The 20,519-nt window shown below is 36.6% G+C and overlaps 1 protein-coding gene across 6 annotated transcripts in view; it reads left to right on the forward strand.

Moving 5' to 3' along the window:
* The window catches only part of TCF12 (transcription factor 12), a 325,867-nt gene that overhangs the window by 273,582 nt on the left and 31,766 nt on the right, over positions 1-20,519 (forward strand). For all 6 annotated transcript variants that reach the window (XM_054701785.1, XM_054701789.1, XM_054701793.1 and 3 more), the window contains 4 exons: positions 558-697; positions 985-1,129; positions 1,458-1,522; positions 12,698-12,776. In XM_054701785.1, the coding sequence (XP_054557760.1) occupies positions 558-697; positions 985-1,129; positions 1,458-1,522; positions 12,698-12,776 (429 nt within the window). The remainder of the gene's footprint in view (positions 1-557; positions 698-984; positions 1,130-1,457; positions 1,523-12,697; positions 12,777-20,519) is intronic.

Below are 20,519 nucleotides of genomic sequence, written 5' to 3' on the forward strand. Positions count from 1 at the left end.
TCAGAGGGTAAGAGGATTCACCAGAGAGAATGGGGAGCCAAACAGGCAGATCTACTGAAACACACAGCTGAGGGGAGCAGCGGGAGAGACTGGAGAGGTCTGCTGCACCATGTGCGTTGCTCCCTGGCTGGCCAGGGATCGAACTCATGCTGCAGTGGCTGGCAATAGCTTGATAATGCTGTGACTTTAACCCTTACACTACCAGGGAGATCCCAACTTATGTGTTTTTTGTGGGTAGCCCATTTAGCCAAAAACTATATCCCACCAGTCCCAAATTTTGGTGCTTTTTTAACTTACCTGATTTAGATTGTCTAAGGATTTATATAATAACCTACTATAGATAGGATTTGGATTTTTTTCCCCCTCTAACTATAAAGCTTTACTGCTTCTTTTAAAATAGCAGTTATATATTATGGAGGTAAAAAAAGTGGGTGGAAGGCTAGGTTAAAAATTTGTGGAGAAATATATAAGGGTACCCTTTGAATTTGTATAGTATCATCAAAATAAAAGAAAAAAAATCAGCTAAGGAAAATTTTATATTTCTTTTTTTGTTTTAGATGGGACCCACAATTCTTCTGACCTTTGGAGTTCATCAAATGGGATGAGCCAGCCTGGTTTTGGTGGAATTCTGGGGACCTCCACTTCCCACATGTCTCAATCTAGTAGTTATGGCAGCCTTCACTCACATGACCGCTTGGTAGGCTGTTATACATGACTAGGGTGCAGCAACAGTTTGTCCTCACTTGTGTTTCTTTTTTGATTACAAGACCGAAGATTTGATTCTCTCAAAAGTTCTGAAGTTTGAAATATTTTTAAGTTTACTGCATGAAGATGTCTGTTTAAAAAGTAAATGACAATAGTAGCATTCTTCAGCTGCTAACTTGTAATGTTCTTTTTGGCTTGTTATAGTAGTTGTCCAGTTATATGTGCATATTATTCATAAAATGTTTTTAATACATTATGTCTCTTTCCCCCTTTCTCTAGAGTTATCCCCCACACTCAGTTTCACCAACAGACATAAACACAAGTCTTCCACCAATGTCCAGCTTCCATCGTGGCAGTACAAGCAGTTCACCTTATGTTGCTGCCTCACACACTCCTCCCATCAATGGATCAGATAGCATACTAGGTAAGCTTTTTTAGGTTCTCAACACTCCCTATAACTTAATTTGGGAATTTTCAGTAAATCCCATAGCTTTCAGTATACTTTTAATACTGACTTTGAAAGGTGAAAGAAAGGGGAAAAAAGAAACTTTAACCTTTGTTAATGTAGAAACTGGTAAGGAATCCATCTGTACCTCTGCTCACTAAGTACTACACATGCAGAGTATTTGCTGGTTTATTGTGACAGATGTGAGATAACAATAGAGAACATCTTTGAAATAATGGCATAGTACTTCAAAAGCATGCCTGCCTGCTAAAATTCTTCATATGTTTTCGTTACCTGAAATATCCAGGAACCAGGGGAAATGCTGCTGGAAGCTCCCAGACAGGTGATGCACTTGGAAAGGCTTTAGCATCTGTGAGTATTGCTTTCACATATTCTGCTGAACAAATTTTACACTACTAAATACAATGATTAGATTTTGTGGGTAGTATGTGTCATAATTAAAGAGTATAGCTAGGGCCTCCCCGGTGGCACAGCGGTTGAGCGCTGGGTTGCGAAGCTGCCCGCGGCCTCTGCGGTGCCGGTTCGATCCCCGGCTGCTCCCCGGCCACCAGAGGAGGGTCCCACATGGCGCGCAGACCTCTCCTGCCGCCCGCTGCTCCCCTCAGCAGTGCACTTCGGTCCTTCTGCCTGCTCTGCTCCCCGCTCTGGCTCTGGTGAATTCTCTCACCCTCCCGCGCTTCTGACTGTACCCAGTGCATGTATAAACAAAACAAACAAACAAACAAATAAATAAATAAAAACATGCCTCTATTTAAAAAAAAATTTTAAAAAGTTAAAAAAAAATAAAGAGTATAGCTATAACTTCTTTACTCATTTAGAGCCATTATCAATTCATATTGACTTGTGCCGCCCTTAAAATAGCACATGAAAATGCCTTCCCTCCCAATTCCTATAAGAACTATCCTTGTAACTTCTGTTTTTGTCTTAATGAAACAGATGTAGATAGAAGGAAGAAATATTTGGGCATTTTAAAATCAGAAACACAAACTACTGGATTAATAGTTAAAACTATTTTAATAAATTTGTATACATACATACTTTAGTTGCCCATTAAAATAAACCAAGTGGAACCAAGAAAGAATTATCTCTATAAGGAAGCTTTCCAAAACAAAAAGTATTTTGCATTTTTTTTTAATTTTTATTCTATTTTTTTGAAGATTTATTTATTTTTGCATAGAAGAACTGGGATGTAGGCCAGAGGTGCCGAGGGTGAGAAGACCCATCAGAGACAGAGTGGGGAGCAGAACAGGCAGACGCAGTGAAATATACTGCTAAGGGAGCAGCAGGTGAGACAGAGAGGTCTGCTGCGCCATATGTGGGTTAGCTCTCCTACCGGAGATTGAATTCAGGCCGTAATAGTGATAGCTCTGAGACTTAAACCCCTAAGCCATTAAGAAGTCCCCCTCCCCCATAGTGTTTTCTTAAGCAGTTACTTTTTCAGTGTATCAGGACATTCATGACAAAGTAATAATTTTTTTGAATTGAGGTAATACTGGTTTATAGCACTGTGTAGGTTTTCAGGTACAAAGTTTCTCACCTCTGCAACTGTATATACCTTGCCCACCACCAAATACCATGTCACCATTTATGACCAACCAGTCAACCTCCTCTACCTGTTCTACTCATTCCTTCCTTCTGGTAACTACCGTTCTCTGGGTTTTGTTTATGTTTTGTTTGTTCATTCATTTTGTTTCTTTGTATTCTTCAAGCGGGTAAAGTCACATGTGGCAGTTATATGCAATGAATATTACTCAGCCATAAAATAATATGATGTCTTGCCATTTGGGACAACATGGATAATGCTAATGGAAATGTCGGAAAGAGAAAGCCAATGATTATATTTTACTAACTGATTCTTAAAACATTAAGACTGAAATCACTTCTTTTGGAATTCTTTTGGGAGAGCATTTACCAATAATCCAGAAAAGTTCCAAATCTAATTATTTAAGAGGCACTACTGCTTTATATTTTCAAATTTCTTCTTCAGCCTTTTCTTCTTTCCTCCTGAGTGACATGCCTCTCAGAATTCCCACAGAGTTGTCATACATTTTCTGTGAAGTGCAGTTAACTCTGTTTGCTGCTGTTCATGGGGAAGGCAGACCACTAAATGTGTGAGTGGTAGGAAGCAATTGTTGAACATTTAAGGAAACAAACCTCTTTGTATGTGGTGTCTGTAAATAAATCTTTCTCTGCAGCTAAGTACAAGTCACATTTGTCTACCACATAACAGAGCCTCACAAAATAAAGCTCCATAAATGTTTGTTGAATTCAATTGTACATCATATGATAAAAATAGTGATGGTAACACAAAACCCACACATACATTGGCTGTGATTTAAATGCTTACTAGGTGCTAGTCACCATCCTGAGCATTTACATGCTTTAATTTAATCCTCACGAAAACCCTGGCATTATTAGCCCCACATTACAGATGAGGAACTAAAGTGTAAAAGGTTAAGTAACTTCAGCTTGGAGAGATTAATAGTTTGCCCTAGGGATCACCAAGTTAGGAAGGGTAAAGCCCATTTATATTAGAGCCCTGATCTGACCAGGTTCACTTCTCTGTACTTCCAGAAAGAGAAGTGCTGCAGTGTCTGTTGTCTTACAGGTGTGGAGTAAAGGAGATTGTTCCACTTTTTCTGGACTTAACATTCCTAGCTCATGAAAATGACCTACTTAGGAAGAAAACTATTCAATAATATTGAATCTAGTTACTTCCTAGGTATTGATTGATTTGCGGTATTCTTTCTGCTGCTTCTGTAAGAACCAAGTAGCAGATATTTCACAAATAGGAAGACAAATAACATTTGAACTTTCAATATTAGGCAGGTTTTTAAAATATTACATATGTATTTCAGGGGCTTTTTCTCAAAGGTTTTTGTGTTTATTTTATCCAAGAAAAACTTCTGTTAAAGAAACTTGGCATATAGGCAGTCAAGAATTTGTGAAAATCTTAGCGGTTCTTCAAACTCATATTCAGTTACCCTTCAAGTACTTGAATATTTTAACATATTATGACCATCATGATAGCCAAACCAGTGGGCATTTGGAAAAGAAAGTCCAAATTCAGTGTGAGTAGAAACCAGGAAAGAATGTTTAATCTAGTTAGTGGGTGGGCTTTGGTTGTCATAGAAACTTAGCTCTGTCCTCCTATGTTGTTACTAGGCAGGAGCAACCAGGTCATTCCATAAATCATTTCTGTCATAGCTGATGGTGATGCATTCCATCTGCTCCATCACTGCATGCCATAGTCTGCACACTTCAAATCCCTTCCTTCAATCCCCTCCCCACCGGACACCTCCCCCAAACACATTCTTCCTCTAGCTTCCATTGCAGACTTATACTCATTTTAGTTCTCTTTTAATGTACTGAAAAACAAAAGCATTACATTGGGGATAGGAAAGATTAGAAGAGGTGAGGAAGAAGGAATTTTTATAAAAATTACATTTGAGAGTCTGATGTGCATATTAGAATTTTATGTTAGTTATTACAGATCTTTGGAAATGGTAAGTGACTGTAATTATTTTGAAACCTTAAGTTCTTTACAATGTGACATTTTCCACACAGAATCTAGTTAAGTATGGAGAAACAACATGCTATTGTCATTAGAAGTTATTTCTAGCTTCCCAGTTGTCTGATATGTCTTAGAAGGCCTTTCATGTGGGAAACATCAGAGAGTACAACCTTTGTTCTTCAGTTTAGGTATTAAAAAGCACAAAGAATACTGTGTGATTAAACATGTAAGGCCAGATAATACATTTGCAAAGGTTCCTTTATTTTAGTTTTAAGCCAGGATAATTGTGGTCTTAATCTCAGGATAGCCAGAAAGAGAATTGTACATGAAAGTATTTACACAAAGTTCCCAAAGCCCTGTGGATTATGCATTAGTTTAGATAATAAACTAGTGTAGATAGAAGGAAAGGAAAATCTGGGTATTGGTGCCATTTCTAATGTGTTTCCCTGAACATTTGCCAGACAATAACCCTTTAAGATTGTGCCCATGGAGAGTTATATAGAGGAAGAAACATCTGGTTTATTTCAGTGCCTAATACCATATCAAAACACTTGGTCTTTAATTTAGAAGAGATCAAACAAGAGGACTGTTTAACTTTGTTGATTATATCAGACTTCTTTGTGATAATTTATGTTTTGATTTCTACCTCAGAGCGAAGGAGAGGAGGGAAAGGGGGAGAGGAAAGAGAGTAAAAAAGAGTGAGTGAGAGAGAGAGCTACAAGCTCTCTCTCATGTGCGTGCGAGCGCATGTGTTTTACTCTGGATAGTTAAATGGTCGGTAGTCTCTGACAACAGAAAAGAAAATTTAGGGAAGTTGACATTTTTTTTTAAATAATTCATGAAATACGTTTCTTTGTTCCTTAGACTCAATAACATTAGCATGATAAAGATTAACTGAAATGTGCACTGTAGTGTTTAAAAAATTAGACCCACAGTTCCAAGGTTGGACTTCGGGACTCTCTATTGTTTCTTTTTTGTCTGAGGCCCTTTTCTTTAGCCTCTGGCTTATTGGCACCCTGCTGACTGGAATGGACCATGACTGATAGGAGGAGGAGCCTCATTTGTTGCAGTAAAACGAGGCATATTACCCTTTAAGCCTGGCAGAAGGTATTGGGAGTTATTCATCATTGGTCATTTAACAGTATGGAGACCACGGACTGCATGCAAAATGAGTTCTTACTTTGTGTTTATGCTCTAGATTCTAAATCACTCCCATGCCCCCCCTTTTTTTAAGTATCTGGCTCCCCCCCCCCTTTCAAACATCAATGTAGAAGTTCTTTAAGGTTAGAAAGTACAAAAAGTGATGTATTGCTGATTTAGAATGTCCATTGTTGAATAAAGCCTCGAGTTTAGAATTTCTTAAAGTAACACAATTTCTATGAAATAAGTGTAATTTGCATATTATTTGGTAATAGAATAAACATGCAGAGATAGAATTTAATGAAATGATCTGTCATCTGAAAAAGTGTATTATCCTCCTTTTTAAATGTTGTATTGTTTCTTTCACTTCATACAATTCTTTTTATGAAAATAAAAGATCAAGAAAAAGTTCTTTAATTTATCTGGCTGTCTACCAGTTCAGGAAAAGTGTTAGTAACAATTCTGTTTGTCATCACTTAAATTTAAAGCCGAATAGAACCAAGGAATGTGATGGGTGAGTGGAGAAAATAACTTTTATTGTGCAAATAGTGAAGCTTCTTTTGAAAAGACACCAGGAGTTATATGTTTACATTTGATATATTTTTGGTAATGCTTGATATATCTTTTGGTCCTTAATATACTTTTGGTACAACTGTTTTCTTGGCAATTTTTGAAAGCTCATACCTATTTTATATATAGTATCAAAACATCTTGCTAAATCATTACAAGGTGATTAATATAGGACTCTAAAATAATTCCATTTCCTTCTTTAAGACAAAAAGGTCATCACCTGTTCCTGACATGCTTAGAGATTGCTTAATTATAAGGGCAAAGATATCAGGGAAAATAATTGTTGATAGTCCACTTAAACCCTCAAGATCCTGTATGTACCTAATAATGTACTACGGACTATAATTCTCAAAATTTATACCATAAACTTATTTGTAAGTAAATTAATTTTTAAAACAAGATCTTTTTTCCCCGTGTGATATTTGTTACAGAACCCCGTTGCTAAAATGATACGATAATTGCTACCATTTGCTGAGTCCTGCTTTTTATCAAAAAATATTATAGCATATTTGAAGTATAACTGCTTACATTTTTAAAAACATGTATAGACACCTACTTTTATCAGACAGTGACAATGATAGATTCAATGTTGAACATATATTAGGCTCCTACCTTCGGAGGGCTTATAATCATGGAGAGAAAATAAGGCAATTATATAAAAAAGGATGTATTCGCTAGTGTAGAATAAAAAGATCAAAGAGAAGTGCAGATTATTTTGAAAGTATAAGGGAGGTAAAAATGACACGTAAATGGGAAGAAAACTTTTGAACTAGACTTGGATAGTGATGTAGAATTCCCTTAGGAAGAAGTTAAGAAACAGGCATTTTGAAAGCATAAGCTATATTCAGAAAACAATAATAGTTTGTTTGGATAATAAGGTGCATAAGTAGCTTATAAGGTAGAAATATGTTTTCAAAACCAGATTATGAAGGACAGCAAATGTCATTCTCTTTTATTTAGTATGTAACAGCAAGCACTGCATTGGGTTTGACTGTTAAAAACTGATTAAGAACGATAGTGCAGGCATTTATGTATGAGATGAAAGGAGCAGGGAGTAAATGGAAATATAAAGACATAAATAGTCCACCCAGAGGTTTTAGTAAACATTTAAAGTAGTACCATGGCAATGAGAATGATAGGAACCTGTTCCAGAAACATTATTAAAGAATTGTGGATATTGATGTCTATGGTGGGAAAGGTTGAGATGGGGTAAAGAGAGAGACAGAGAGAGAGAGGTTTTGGTGTTGATGAGTGTGGTGATGCTAACCAAGGGAGAGAAGACAGGAAAGTAGACTGCAAAAGTAGAAAGCTTGGGGCTGTAATGCAAGCTTTGGGTTTGGACATAGTGAACTTGAGAAGAAGAATATATCAAAATGAGGAAATCCAGCAATCATTATGTCGATAGAGATGTAAGTTTCAAAGTCACTCATAAGAATGATGTCATAGTTGACTCTTTATAAAGAATGGGATTATCAAGAGATAAAATATAGGTAAATAGAAAAGAAAGCAGACTAGATCTCTAGGGAAACTTAATCAAGAGAGCTAGAAGAGTAAAGGAAAGGTGAAACTTAGGTATATACATACAAGGATTGAAAAGAAATGTGCCAACTTTGAACAGTGATTAATCTTTTGCAAATGCATTTTACTAGGCGAAAAGGTAAAAGACAGAAATAAGCAAACAAACTTACACAGGGATTAATATAAGCACTATAAAGAAAACAGAAGCAGGAGGGTGTGAAAGAAAAGGAATGCTATTTCTCCAATATTTTCATGCTATTAATCCTTACAAACAAGAGCATAGAAAATCAGTGAATTGTTCTAGTTTGTGATAATCAAAGTTTTTCCATGTAACTGAAATTTTTCTCATTCTTCATGCCCACCATCAATGATATCAACCCTTTCTTGTCTTACTAGTATTATACTTATCATATTTCATATGTGTTAGCATCAGTTATTGATAAGAGATAAAATGATGGATCTTGAACAGGGAAAACAGTGATTTACAAAATTAAATTGAGACATATCTGTTGAATTTCAGTGACTTAATTTACTTAAATGGTTGCAATAAATCAGTGTGTATGTGCCGACCTCTAGGAACCAAAATGTCACCTGTAGCTAATTTTCACATATCCCTTGAATTTTTAAAAAGGTAGCAACTTTACGTAACAATTTTAAGACCAGCAATATTGATCTTATTATGTATGTTCTCTCTATTACTGATTCCTCCCATGAAGTATACTTGATATACTTTACCAAATGACTTTACCAAAATGACTTCATCTTTTTTAAAGATTTATTTTATCTTATGCATCCAATAACTGGGGTATAAGCCAGGGGTGCAGGAGGTGAGAGGATCCACCAAAGACCAAGTGGGGAGCAGAACAGGCAGATTGACTGAAATACACTGCTGAGGGGAGCAGCGGGGGAGACAGAAGAGGTCTGCTGTGTCATATGGCCAGGGGTCAAATTCCTGCTGCAACGGCTGCCAGTAGCTTCATTGTGCTGAGACTCAACCCCTTGAGCCACCAGGGAGGCCCTTTTTTATCTTTTTAATGAGTTTATTTTTTTCATTGTTGTTAATTTTTGTACAGTATTTGATTAAAATGGCTTTCTAATTTGAATATAGCACTTCTAGATCTGGATATTTGTAGAGAGTTAGTACTTACAGGCATTTGCAATTTAGTGACACATTCGTCTCTTTTATGTTGAGGTAGATTTATCAATTCATAGTCAAAGGAAATAGACTGGTTATTTCCAATTTAGTTAGTACTATCTCCTTTTTTAAAAAATGAAAGCTGTTAAATTTGTTGATTATGACTTAGAAAATTTTGTGAGCCTGTCCCAGTATTGTTCAGTGTATTATGCTTTCTTTAAAACCAATGCTGAGATGATTTATATACAATAATTTATACCTCTTTTAATTCATTGGAGTTCTAAGCTTATTCAGAGCAGAGTTATTTCTGTTGGATGACTTTTTTTGCCCCAATCAGTAGATTTTCATTTCAAATTATTTGACTACAATTTAGCCACATAATTGGAATGTCTGCCCTAAATTAAATACTGAAATGTGAAGAAAATATATCATGCCTCTTATGATCATTCTAAAGCACACCTTCTAGGAGTCCTTGGCACCTAGATTAAGGATCTTTAAAATATCTAATATTTTAAATGTTCAAATTGCTCAGTTGTACCTCCCTGGTGGCGCAGGGGGTTAAATCTCAGCACTGTCAAGCTACCATCAGCCACTGAAGCATGAATTCAATCCCTGGCCAGGGAGCTGACCCACATGGCAAAGCAAACCTCTGCTGTCTTACACGCTGCTCCCCTCAGCAGTGTATTTCAGTCAATCTGCCTGTTCTGCTCCCACTCTGTCTGGTGAATCCTCTCACCCCCCACATCTCTGGCCTGTACCCCAACTCTTGTATGCATACATAAATAAAACCTAAAAAAAGAATTGCTAAGTGAACTTGAATGAATCTTGCATTTTTGCCATTCCTTTTGTTTTGTTTCTGTATATTCTATTTATGAGTAAATCATGCAGTATTTGTCTTTCTCTTTCTGAATTTGTTGCTTCGCGTAGTCTCTTCCAGTTCCACCTATGTTGCTGCAAACGGCAATATTTCATCTTTTATTTTATAGTGGAGTATTCCATTGTGTATATATACCAAATCTACTTAACCCATTCATCTGTTATTGGGCACTTAACTTGTTTCTGTGGCTTAACTATTGTAAATACTGCTGCAATGAACATCTTAGTGTTTATGTAGTCTTCAGGTAGATACCTAAATTAGAATTAATGGATCATATGGTAAATATATTTTTAATATTTTGAAATACCTCCATACTGTTTTCCATGGGGCATGGACTAGTCTACATTCACACCAACAGTGTACGAAAGTTTTTTCTCTCCACATCCTCTCCAGCTCTTGTTTCTGGTCTTTTTGATGTGGGCCATTCTCACAGGTTTTTCACAGGTATAAGGTATTAATTTGATTGTGGTTTTAATTTTCATTTCCCTGAATATGAGTAGTGATGAAGCTATTTTCATGTGCTTGTTTATCATTGTCTATGCAGAAGTGTCTATTTCGCTATTCTGCCCCCCCCTTTTTTTTTTTTTAGTTTTTTTTGAAAGATTTATTTATGCATACAAGAACTAGGGTACAGGCCAGAGGCGTGGGGGCGATGAGAGGATTCACCAGAGACAGAGTGGGGAACAGAACAGGCAGATTGACTGAAATACACTGCTGAGGGGAGCAACGGGCGAGTCAGGAGAGGTCTGCTGCTCCATGTGGGTTGCTGCCTGGCTGGCTGGGAATCAAACTTGTGCTGCAGTGGCTGCGGATAGCTCCATAGGTTGTGTCTTAACCCCCTGCGCCACCAGGGAGGCCCATATTCTGCCCATTTTTGATTGGGTTATTTGTTTTCTTTTTGTTGAGTTGTATGACATTTGTAGATCTTAGATATTAGCCCCTTGTTAGATATATAATATGCAAATATTTTCTCCATTCAACAGGGTATCCTAGTGCAGAAGCCATTTAGTTTGATTTAGTCCCATTTTATTTTTTCTTTGTTTTTCCTCATTGTTGGAGTTAATCCCCAAATATATCTCTGAAGCCAGTGTCTTGTAGTATTTTCTCTATGTTTTCTTCTATGTATTTTATGGTTTCGTGTCTGCCATCCAAGTCGCATCCATTTTAAGTTAATTTTTACTTATGGTATGAGATAGTGGTCTACTTTCATTGCAGATGACTGTCAGTTTTCCCAACACAATTTGTTGAAGACACTTTCTCTGTGTACTTTGCCCCCTTTGTCATATATTTACGATCCTTACAAGTTTATTTCTGGCTCTCAATTCTACTCCATTGATTTGTGCATCTGGTTTTATTCCAGTACCTAATTTTTTGATTAATATAGCTTCCTAGTATATTTGAAGTCTGGGAGTGTGATACCTCTGTTCAATTTTTTCTGCATGGCTTTGGCTAGTCTAGGTCTGTTGTGGTTACATATATATTTCAATAATGATCTCTGTTTCTTTGAAAAATGCCATTGAAACTTTGATAGGGATTGTATGCCTTTTACTTTGGTTAATATGGCCATGTTTGCAATCTTGATTCTTCCAATCCATGATCAGGGAATCTTTTTCCATTGCTTTGTGTTTTCTGTTTCATTCAATAATGTGTAGTTTTCATTGTATAAGTCTTTCACCACCTCTGTTAAGTTTATTGCTAGGCATTTAATTGTTTTTTATGTGATAATAAGTGAAATTCTTTTCTTGATTTCTTTCTCTTCTAGTTCATTGTTTGCATATAAGTGCCTGCCACTTTACTAATTGTTTCTAATTGTATTTTCTTTCTTTGGTGGTGTTTTAGAATTTTCTATATATATTATGTTGTCCACAAATCTTGATAGTGTTTTACTTCTTTCTCAGTTTGGATCCCTTTTATGTCTCTTACCTAAAGATCAAGTTTAATTTTTTCATAGCAAATCATTTGGGGCTTAATTTAGTAAAAATGTAATTCATCAAACTGAACAACTTTTCAAATCTGAAGGGGTAACTATTACTAAAAATATTTTTCTTCTCTTCTGACTTTAAAATTTTTTTAATACTGTTCCAAAAAACAAGTTGCTAGTTCCCTGAGATAATTACTTTTTAAAAAGATTTATTTTTATTTATACATATAAGAGCTGGGGTGTAGGCCAGAGGTGGGGGTGGGGGAGCGGTGAGAGGATTTCACCAGAGACAGAGTGGGGAACAGAAAAGAAAGATTGACTGATACACACTGCTGAAGGGAGCAGTGGGTGAGACGGGAGAGGTCTGCTGCCCTATGTAAGTTAGCTCCCTGGCCAAGGATGGAAATCATGCTGCAGTGGCTGTAGATTGCTTCATAATGCTGAGACTTAACCCCTTATGCCACCAGGGAGGCCCGAGATAATTACTTTTAGTGGATTTCACTTAGTTGGATGGAGTAGAAAGATTATTTATCAAACTTGTTAATTTCAGAGTCTTTTCTAACAGAAACAAATTACTTTCAACTATGATAACAAAATAGTAGATATATTTTATTTTTCTCATGTTAGAATATACATGATACTTTTTATCCTAGTTTTAAAGCTGAAGCTCGGTTGCCTGTGTATAATAGAATAGTTCTAAAATTGACTATTTTTAGGACTTTTTCCAGGAATTTTTCATACTGATTTTTAGAAATGGGAACTTATATTGTAAAAATAATTACTTGGGAATATATTTATATTTTTGCTGTTGTCACATATTGATACATACATGTCTTTTGTTTTCTGATTAGATTTATTCTCCTGATCATACCAGCAGTAGTTTTCCATCAAATCCATCAACACCAGTTGGATCACCCTCACCTCTCACAGGTAGGTTTTTGTTTTATGAAGCTATTCAGGAACATATAAGGAGCTACTTGAAAATAATGAAAGTTTATTTCTTTTTCAGAAAAATCTAGCAAAAGTGAAGAGAATCATTTATATTTTGAGGAAGCATGTAAACAGAGCTTTCTTGTTGAGTTCATTTATGTGAATATTGAAATACTTGCTAGTTTTAAATTATATCTTATATCTTCTTTGATTTTTTTCTTATTTATTTATGCATACAAGAACTGGAGTATAGGCCAGAGGTGCAGGGACTGAGAGGATTCACTAGAGACAAGAATAGGGAGCAGAACAGGCGGATCTGCTGAAACACACTGCTGAGGGCAGCCTGAAAGGAATAGCAGGCAACACAGGAGAGGTCTTGCACCATGTGGGTTAGCTTCCTGGCCAGGGATCAGTCTCATACTGCAATGGCTGGCGATAGCTTGATGGCACTGAGACTTTAACCCCTGAGCCACCCACGGAGGCCCTCTTCTCCAGTTCTTAAAGTAATGTGGTAATTTCAAAGAACGATTGTTAGAACAGGGTAAAAATAAGGCTAGACAGTTAGGAATAAGGTATAATATGAAGAAAGAAGTAAATCAAAAATTTTATTAGCTGGCACAGAAAATAACTCATTTAGAATTATGTATAGCAACATTCTTTATTCTCTGCATTTTTCATGTATTATATGTAAGACAGAGATGAATGATTGTTTCTGCTGATAGCTCATTTTTGGGCCCATTAGGATATAATTTCATATACATGTATATAAATTCATGGAGATGATTTTTTTGTCAAGAAAAAATCTGCAAATATGGGTTAATATTGTTAATAGAGTTAAATAAGTGGCTTGGATTTGCTTTACTTTTTCCTTGCTTTGTCACATGACCTTTAACATGTTCTAGATTCTATCCTACAGTATAAATATGTTGAGATACAGTGTATTGAGATAAATATGTTGTTTTAGTAAATAAGAATTTTCAGATTTATTAACAATAAGTGAAAGTACAATAAAATTGTAATGTTTAATATGTTAAGCTATAAAACTTGAAATATATATTTCTAAGTAGTATTTGGAGAAAACCATGCTGAAGAAGAAATTTATTAGTTCTGAGGAAAAGACACTAAACAACTGGGTAAAAGTTGCCTTATTCCTCCGATAGTTCACCCTAGAAATTATTCTGTTTTCCTGATAAATCAATTAGTTAAGTGCAGTTGGCCTTATTGTTATTATTGCCAGTAAGCCCTTTTGCCTTGTTTAGAGTTTCCAAAAATCAGAGCTCTGGTACATCAGGACCCTGGCTGTCACCTGTGCTTTTTGTATTAGCTTCATGTTCCTACTAAGAAGCATTCCAGTGTGGAGATGATGAACTGTTGGCAGCTGCTTTCAGCTATTAGTGGGTTCTGCCACTTTCTCAGACACCATGACTTCAGCTGTCTAGTAAAAGTTACACAGCTGTTCCCCACATAGAGAGGACTATGAAAGACCCATTGACTTAAAGTTGCTGCATAACAGGGAGCTGAAACTGCAGGAAGAATGATGTAACTTTAACTCTGCTTTATACAGTTTTACTGAAATTATCAGTGTCTTTCACATATGAGGTATCTCTATTGGCTTTAATGTATGTTCGCACTGCCTCTTCTTCTCTGTTCAGTAAGATAACTTCAAAAGTATCCTATGGTTTTCATTAACTGTGAGTGGGAAAGCAAGTTTAAGAGGAGCTCAGCATATATGAAGGGATGTATATAAAATGCAAAATCAGAGATTTAGACATTTCCCCCTCCAAAACAAAAGTCCAAAGTAAAATCTCACATTTCCTCCTTGTCTGTATTTGATGTTGAATGAGTAATGCCCTCCTTTTCCCTTTCATTCAGATGATTAGTGAAAATCTATAGACTATTGAATTGTTTGATAAAGGTTTTAATAGGTTTTTTCAATTCAGCAATCATAATCTAAGAAAAATACTTTCACATACTCCTGCTGAAAAGACAAATCAAAGATTGATTTTATGCATACGTAGCTCCCATTATCCCATAGTAGTGTTTCCTTTTTGCACACGCGCACACACACACCCCAATTTGGCAGGGCAGAGATGTAAAGGGGGTGGGGTCAGGGGGAGAAAGCACTCTATAATAAAGTGTCTGCAGTTCCAGGAAAAAATGAAAAAATGTAGCAAAGATATGAAATTATTTCATACCTTTGTAATAATGGCCTATTATCTACAGTAAAAAATCCTACCCTCACTTGCAGTATTCTTTATGCCTGAGCGTAAGACTCAACACAGGCTTTGTAAGGGTAAATACACAGGTTCTAAAGACACATAGGCAGTGTCCAAGGTAATCATCATTCTTGTTAAAAGCGAATTCATTTTTCTTGAGAAACTTTCAGGTCTAGAATATACATTTTTTATTTAGAAAGTGCTTATGAGAAAGCTTGTGAGATAATGATATTGTACCAGTTAGAATGCTTCAGGTGAAAGGAAGAAACCCTTTGTCAACTGGCTTAAATAATAAGGGGATTGGTTATTTTGGTATGACAGGAAGCTCATAGCAGAGCAGGTTCCTGGATTAGTATGTCAGGGTTCCTTCTCTACTTTTTTGCAGTTCTTCCTCAGACTGGTGTCCAGGCAGCAGTTCAAAATGCCATACATGGACATAACAATGTCTAATAGAAAAAGAATTATCTTTTCCTCGTCTTTTAAGAATCTTTTTCCAAAAGTCTGTCAAACCAGTTTCTCCTCATGTCTCATTTGCCAACACTTTGTCTAAGTAATGCAGTTTCTCACAACAGAATTAGGACCATAGAATTACTCTTTCCTGGTTCACATTAGGAAAGGATAGGCCCTCTTCTGAAAAAAATTAGGACTGGCAACAAGGTAGAAGTATGATCATAACTATTGCGTTTGGGAAAAGACACAAGTATTTCAGTTAAGAGAATATGATTACTAAGGGAACTTGGAAAACAGACAAGAAATCCATCTTTTGAGTTTCTTCTAGAATATAAATGAATAAAATAAAGGTTGCTCATTAGCAACCTTTGGAACACCCATGGTAAAAATAAGTAAGGGTAGTGAGGAGGAAGGGGATGAGGAAGGAAATGAGGAAAGAAAAGATTTCTCAGGTTTTTTTTTTTTTTGTTTTTTTTTTTAAAGATTTATTTATTTATTTATTCATACAAGCACTGGGTACAGTCAGAAGCGCGGGAGGGTGAGAGAATTCACCAGAGCCAGAGCGGGGAGCAGAGCAGGCAGAAGGACCGAAGGACACTGCTGAGGGGAGCAGCGGGCGGCAGGAGAGGTCTGCGCGCCATGCGGGACCCTCCTCCGGTGGCCGGGGAGCAGCCGGGGATCGAACCGGCGCTGCAGAGGCTGCGGGCAGCTTCGCAACCCAGCGCTCAACCGCTGCGCCACCAGGGAGGCCCAGATTTCTCAGTTTTGAGTAGTTTAATCACTGAAATATTTATTTTTATTTGTCATTGTAACTGATATTAAAGCAATTACATGACTTTAGCAAGGTTTTGGTCTGGTTGAGAAAGTAAGAGATAAACAGGTAAAAATAGAACCATCAGAATTCACTTTTAAATTAGAGAATAGGCTTCATGAAAAGCATAGACTTCCTGAAGAGATTTTTAAAAAGAAGAGAAAGCACTTTAGGGGGATAAAGGTAAGAATATAAAAAAGATCTTAATGTAGGAAAGTACATGAGCTGCTTATCCAGAATCATTGAGATACGTGATTATGAACTCTTTGTCTGAAAGTGTGAAACATTAAGGAGAGATCGACTGGGTCCAGATTCTGAAAAACAGAGCATGCAATGCTTCGTTAAGCATTATCCAGCCTTGGGCCTCCCCTGGTGGCTCAGGCGGTTGCGCGCAGCGCTGTGAAGCTGTCCGCAGCCTCTGCAGCACCTGTTTGATCCCGGCCGGCTGGCGAGGGTCCTATATGGTGCAGCAGACCTCTCCTGTCTCGCCCGCTGCTCCCCTCAGCAGTGTATTTAGGTCATTCTGCCTGTTCTGTTCACCACTCTGTCTCTGGTGAATCCTCTCACCCTCCTGTGCATCTGGCCTCTACCCCGGTATAAATAAATAAATCTTTAAAAAAAGGAGGGGGGGAGAATTACCCAGCCTTGGGCCTCCCTGGTGATGTGCAGGGTTTGAAGACACATTGCTATCAAGCTATCACCAGCCATTGCAGCTTGAGTTCAATCCCTAGCAAGGAGTTAACCTACATGGCGCAGCAGACCTCTCCTGTCTCACCCACTGCTCCCCACTCTGTCTCTAGTGAATCTTATCATCCCTGGCACCTCTGGCCTGCACCCCAGTTCTTGTGTGCATAAGTAAATAAAAATAAATCTTTATTTAAAAAAGAAGAATTATCTGGCCTTTCCCAAGCATGGGGATCTCATGAAATTTTGAGTTTGGTGTGAGACTACAAAAGGAAACAATGAGCAACTACCAAAATAAGAAAATGGATGGTGAATGATTCTAAGAATTTCTCTCAGCCACTCAAAATGTCGGTGTCTATTCTCTTAAGTTTATAAATTTATTAACCATATTTGTTAAGTAACATAATTATGAAGTTCACTCAAAGTGAGAGTAGATCAAAAGTATAGATGAATGTTAAGTGTAATGATTAAAGAAAGCCCTTTTCCAGATTTTCTAGCCAAATATTTGTTTTTACCCTATCATTCAAGCAAACTTGCTTTCTGGCAATATTAAATAAATTTTATACTCCTTCCTGAGAAAGAGCTAGCATTTTGGGGTGGTTGGTAAAAAACCCAGGGCAATTATAGAAATTGTTTCCCTACACAAATAACTGAAAGCTTATATTTATTTAACAGAAGGAACTTTAAATCCAAAACCTTTTTTTGTAAAGATTTATTTATGCATACAAGAACTGGGGTGCAGGCCAGAGGTGTGAGGAGTGAGAGGATTCACCAGAGACAGAGTAGGAAACAGAACAGGCGGATTGACTGAAATACATTGCTGAGGGGACTAGTGGTCAAGTCAGGAGAGGTCTGCCGCACCATGTGGGCCACGAGCCTGGCCAGGGAGTCAACTCATGCTGCAGTGGCTGTGGACAGCTTCATAGTGCTGTGACTTAACCCCTTGTGCCACCAGGAAGCCCCTAAATCCAAAACCTTTATATATGTCTACTACCAGATATCAGGTGGTAGGGAAGAAAGGAGGAAAATATCCTACTCTTTATAAAATCACTGAGGTTTGCAGCCTTTGCATTTTTGTTTTTCCATATTTGTGTAATAATTCTATGGTGTAATGATTACAAGATATTGAAATACCAGTATGATTGCAAATTTAATCTATAAATTTTATTCATGCTCTAGCTTTACAAATAGATGAAGATGCAGGTTTGTCTGTTATCAGAGGTATGCTAGCATTGTAGTCTGTATAAAACTTGAATTCTATTCCTAAACCCAAAGTTCTCATTTGTAATCCATAAGCCATCAGCCGAAATTGTAAAATTTCTTGTATCCTTTTTCTTCATTAATTACATAATAGGTCTACCATCAGGAAGAGATATTAATGTCCCTAGACAAGGAGACCTCTAGGCTCATGAACTGAATGCTTTCATATCTCTTTTACCTCATTAAATCATCTTTTAAGGCAAATTAGAAACAAAACTAAAAAATTATAGTCGGGGTCACAAAATTACTTGGTGACTCTAACTATTACCAATTACTATTACCACTATTACCAACTATTACCAATTACTTGGTCGTTCTTCTAACTATCTAGCCATCCCCTTCATGACCAATAGCATGAATTTTTTTAAATGACTGCATCAGATTCAAGGAGATTTGTTCATGAAATAAAACAGCATTTCCATGTTCAAGCAGGTACCAGTGACTTAACCATGTTAGTATTCTATTTTAACCATGACCATCACAATGGGATGCCCAATCTATAATAAAAGCAAACTAGGATTAAGCATATGTGTATTTTTGCAGTCTAATGAACTAATTTTAAAGATAGTTACTCTATGTCACTATTAAAAAATGAAGAGTATAGGTGATTTCTTACCTGAGTAACTCAGTACATCCATTGTATTCCTCTACACTAAGCTAATGAAGAACCACAGAAATTGTCTGCTTTGCAAAACAGAAGTGCTCTGACAATTCTAATTTATTTAAACATAAAACTTGTGTTAATATTCCACACCAATACATAATTTGGTGATCAGGCTCCTATCACAGGCTGATCCCTCAAAGGAGGTTGGAAGTGATAGAGTAAAATGATTAAAAATAAAATATTGCAAACATAAAAGGAAACTATTTTGACAATAATCTTTTTCAAAGTAGATTATGATTAACCTCTTATCCACATGAAAATTCATAATGTATATCAATGCTTACATTAATGCAGTGAAATCAGTGGTAAAGTGTTGGCTGGTTGCTTTTATATGAATTTGTCATGCAGTCAGTTGCTGGGTTTTTTTGGTTGCTAAATTGTACTTGCTATTCAATACTACCCTTATCCTGGTCATGTGCTTTAGAATGTCCTGGTCTGATCCACCAAGAGCCTGTGCCACTTCCTCCTCCATCTGAACTGCCTCTGGGTACCCAAAATTCCAAAATCCTATCAGAACCTATGAAAACTTCATCACACTTGACAGAGAACTATTCTGCTGGGGTAAAAATTAGAAACCTGATACGTCCCTGATGCAGAGAAGTAAATAGAACTTGAACCCGGGGTTGGGGTGATATGCTAAGTATGCTTAACACCCTTGGAAGATGCTTGACACCACTAATTTTGGGGTGGGCCAGGGTTCTGGACTGCTGTTTTTATGCTAACAAATTCTGGTACAGGATTCCAAGAATTCTAAATTCAAATGTGGATGACAAAATCTTTATGAAGGTATCTTTATCAAGGTAGATAGAACATATTTTAAAACTTTCAAATACTTAAGACACATGATCTATAGACCTCCAGTTTTATTCTTCCCTTGCTAGGAACGATCCTAAATGAATCTACTTTCTAATGTAATGAACATTAAAGCAATATTAGCATAATAAGGATACTTTTGGACTTAAGTAATTTTGATTTGGTAATAGTTCATACTTAAAGGGATCTAATCTCAATTCTTGGCAGTGGGGGAAAGAAGAGACATGGGTCTATAGTATAGTAAATTTTCTTGAAATTGACTGGTGTTGGTATGTGAAATAAGTACAGAAAGTATCTTCCTGCCATTCTTCCTGAACTTGGAAAATAGTACTGAGTTTTTATTCAACATGTACTTCTGAAGACAAACGTGTTTCTGCCTTTCAGTGTCTTGATTATTCAGTTGGTTGATTGTCCAAGACTATTGTTTTTCTTTCTTGTCTTTTGTTGTTTTATTTGGGATGTTGTCATTTACCAAAAGTTGCTTTGAGACAGGAAGAGGTGACAAAAAGCAGATCACTTCATTTCCTGCCTGATTTTGCATGCAAAAATTAGAGGACCTTTACTTAAGGTGTAACACACCATGAAATACCATGCTATTGTTTCAGTCAATAAGAAGACTGAGAAATAAGGAAAATGTTTATAAGTGACACATTAAGTGAAAATAGTGGAGAACAAAATGGTATACCCTTTTTGTTGCAATGATGTACACTATTATTGCAATTCTACAATACATGCTAGAGAAAAGTAATATATAAATGAAAATAATTCTGTTAAGGTAACAGAATTTTGTCGGTCTTTAAAATCATTTGCCTCAAATTTTATTAGACTTAGCATTCCAATAAAAT

The sequence above is a fragment of the Talpa occidentalis genome, unplaced genomic scaffold (genome assembly GCF_014898055.3).
Source record: "Talpa occidentalis isolate TD23 unplaced genomic scaffold, MPIMG_talOcc4v2.1 talOcc4.11, whole genome shotgun sequence".
NCBI classification, from domain to species: domain Eukaryota; kingdom Metazoa; phylum Chordata; class Mammalia; order Eulipotyphla; family Talpidae; genus Talpa; species Talpa occidentalis.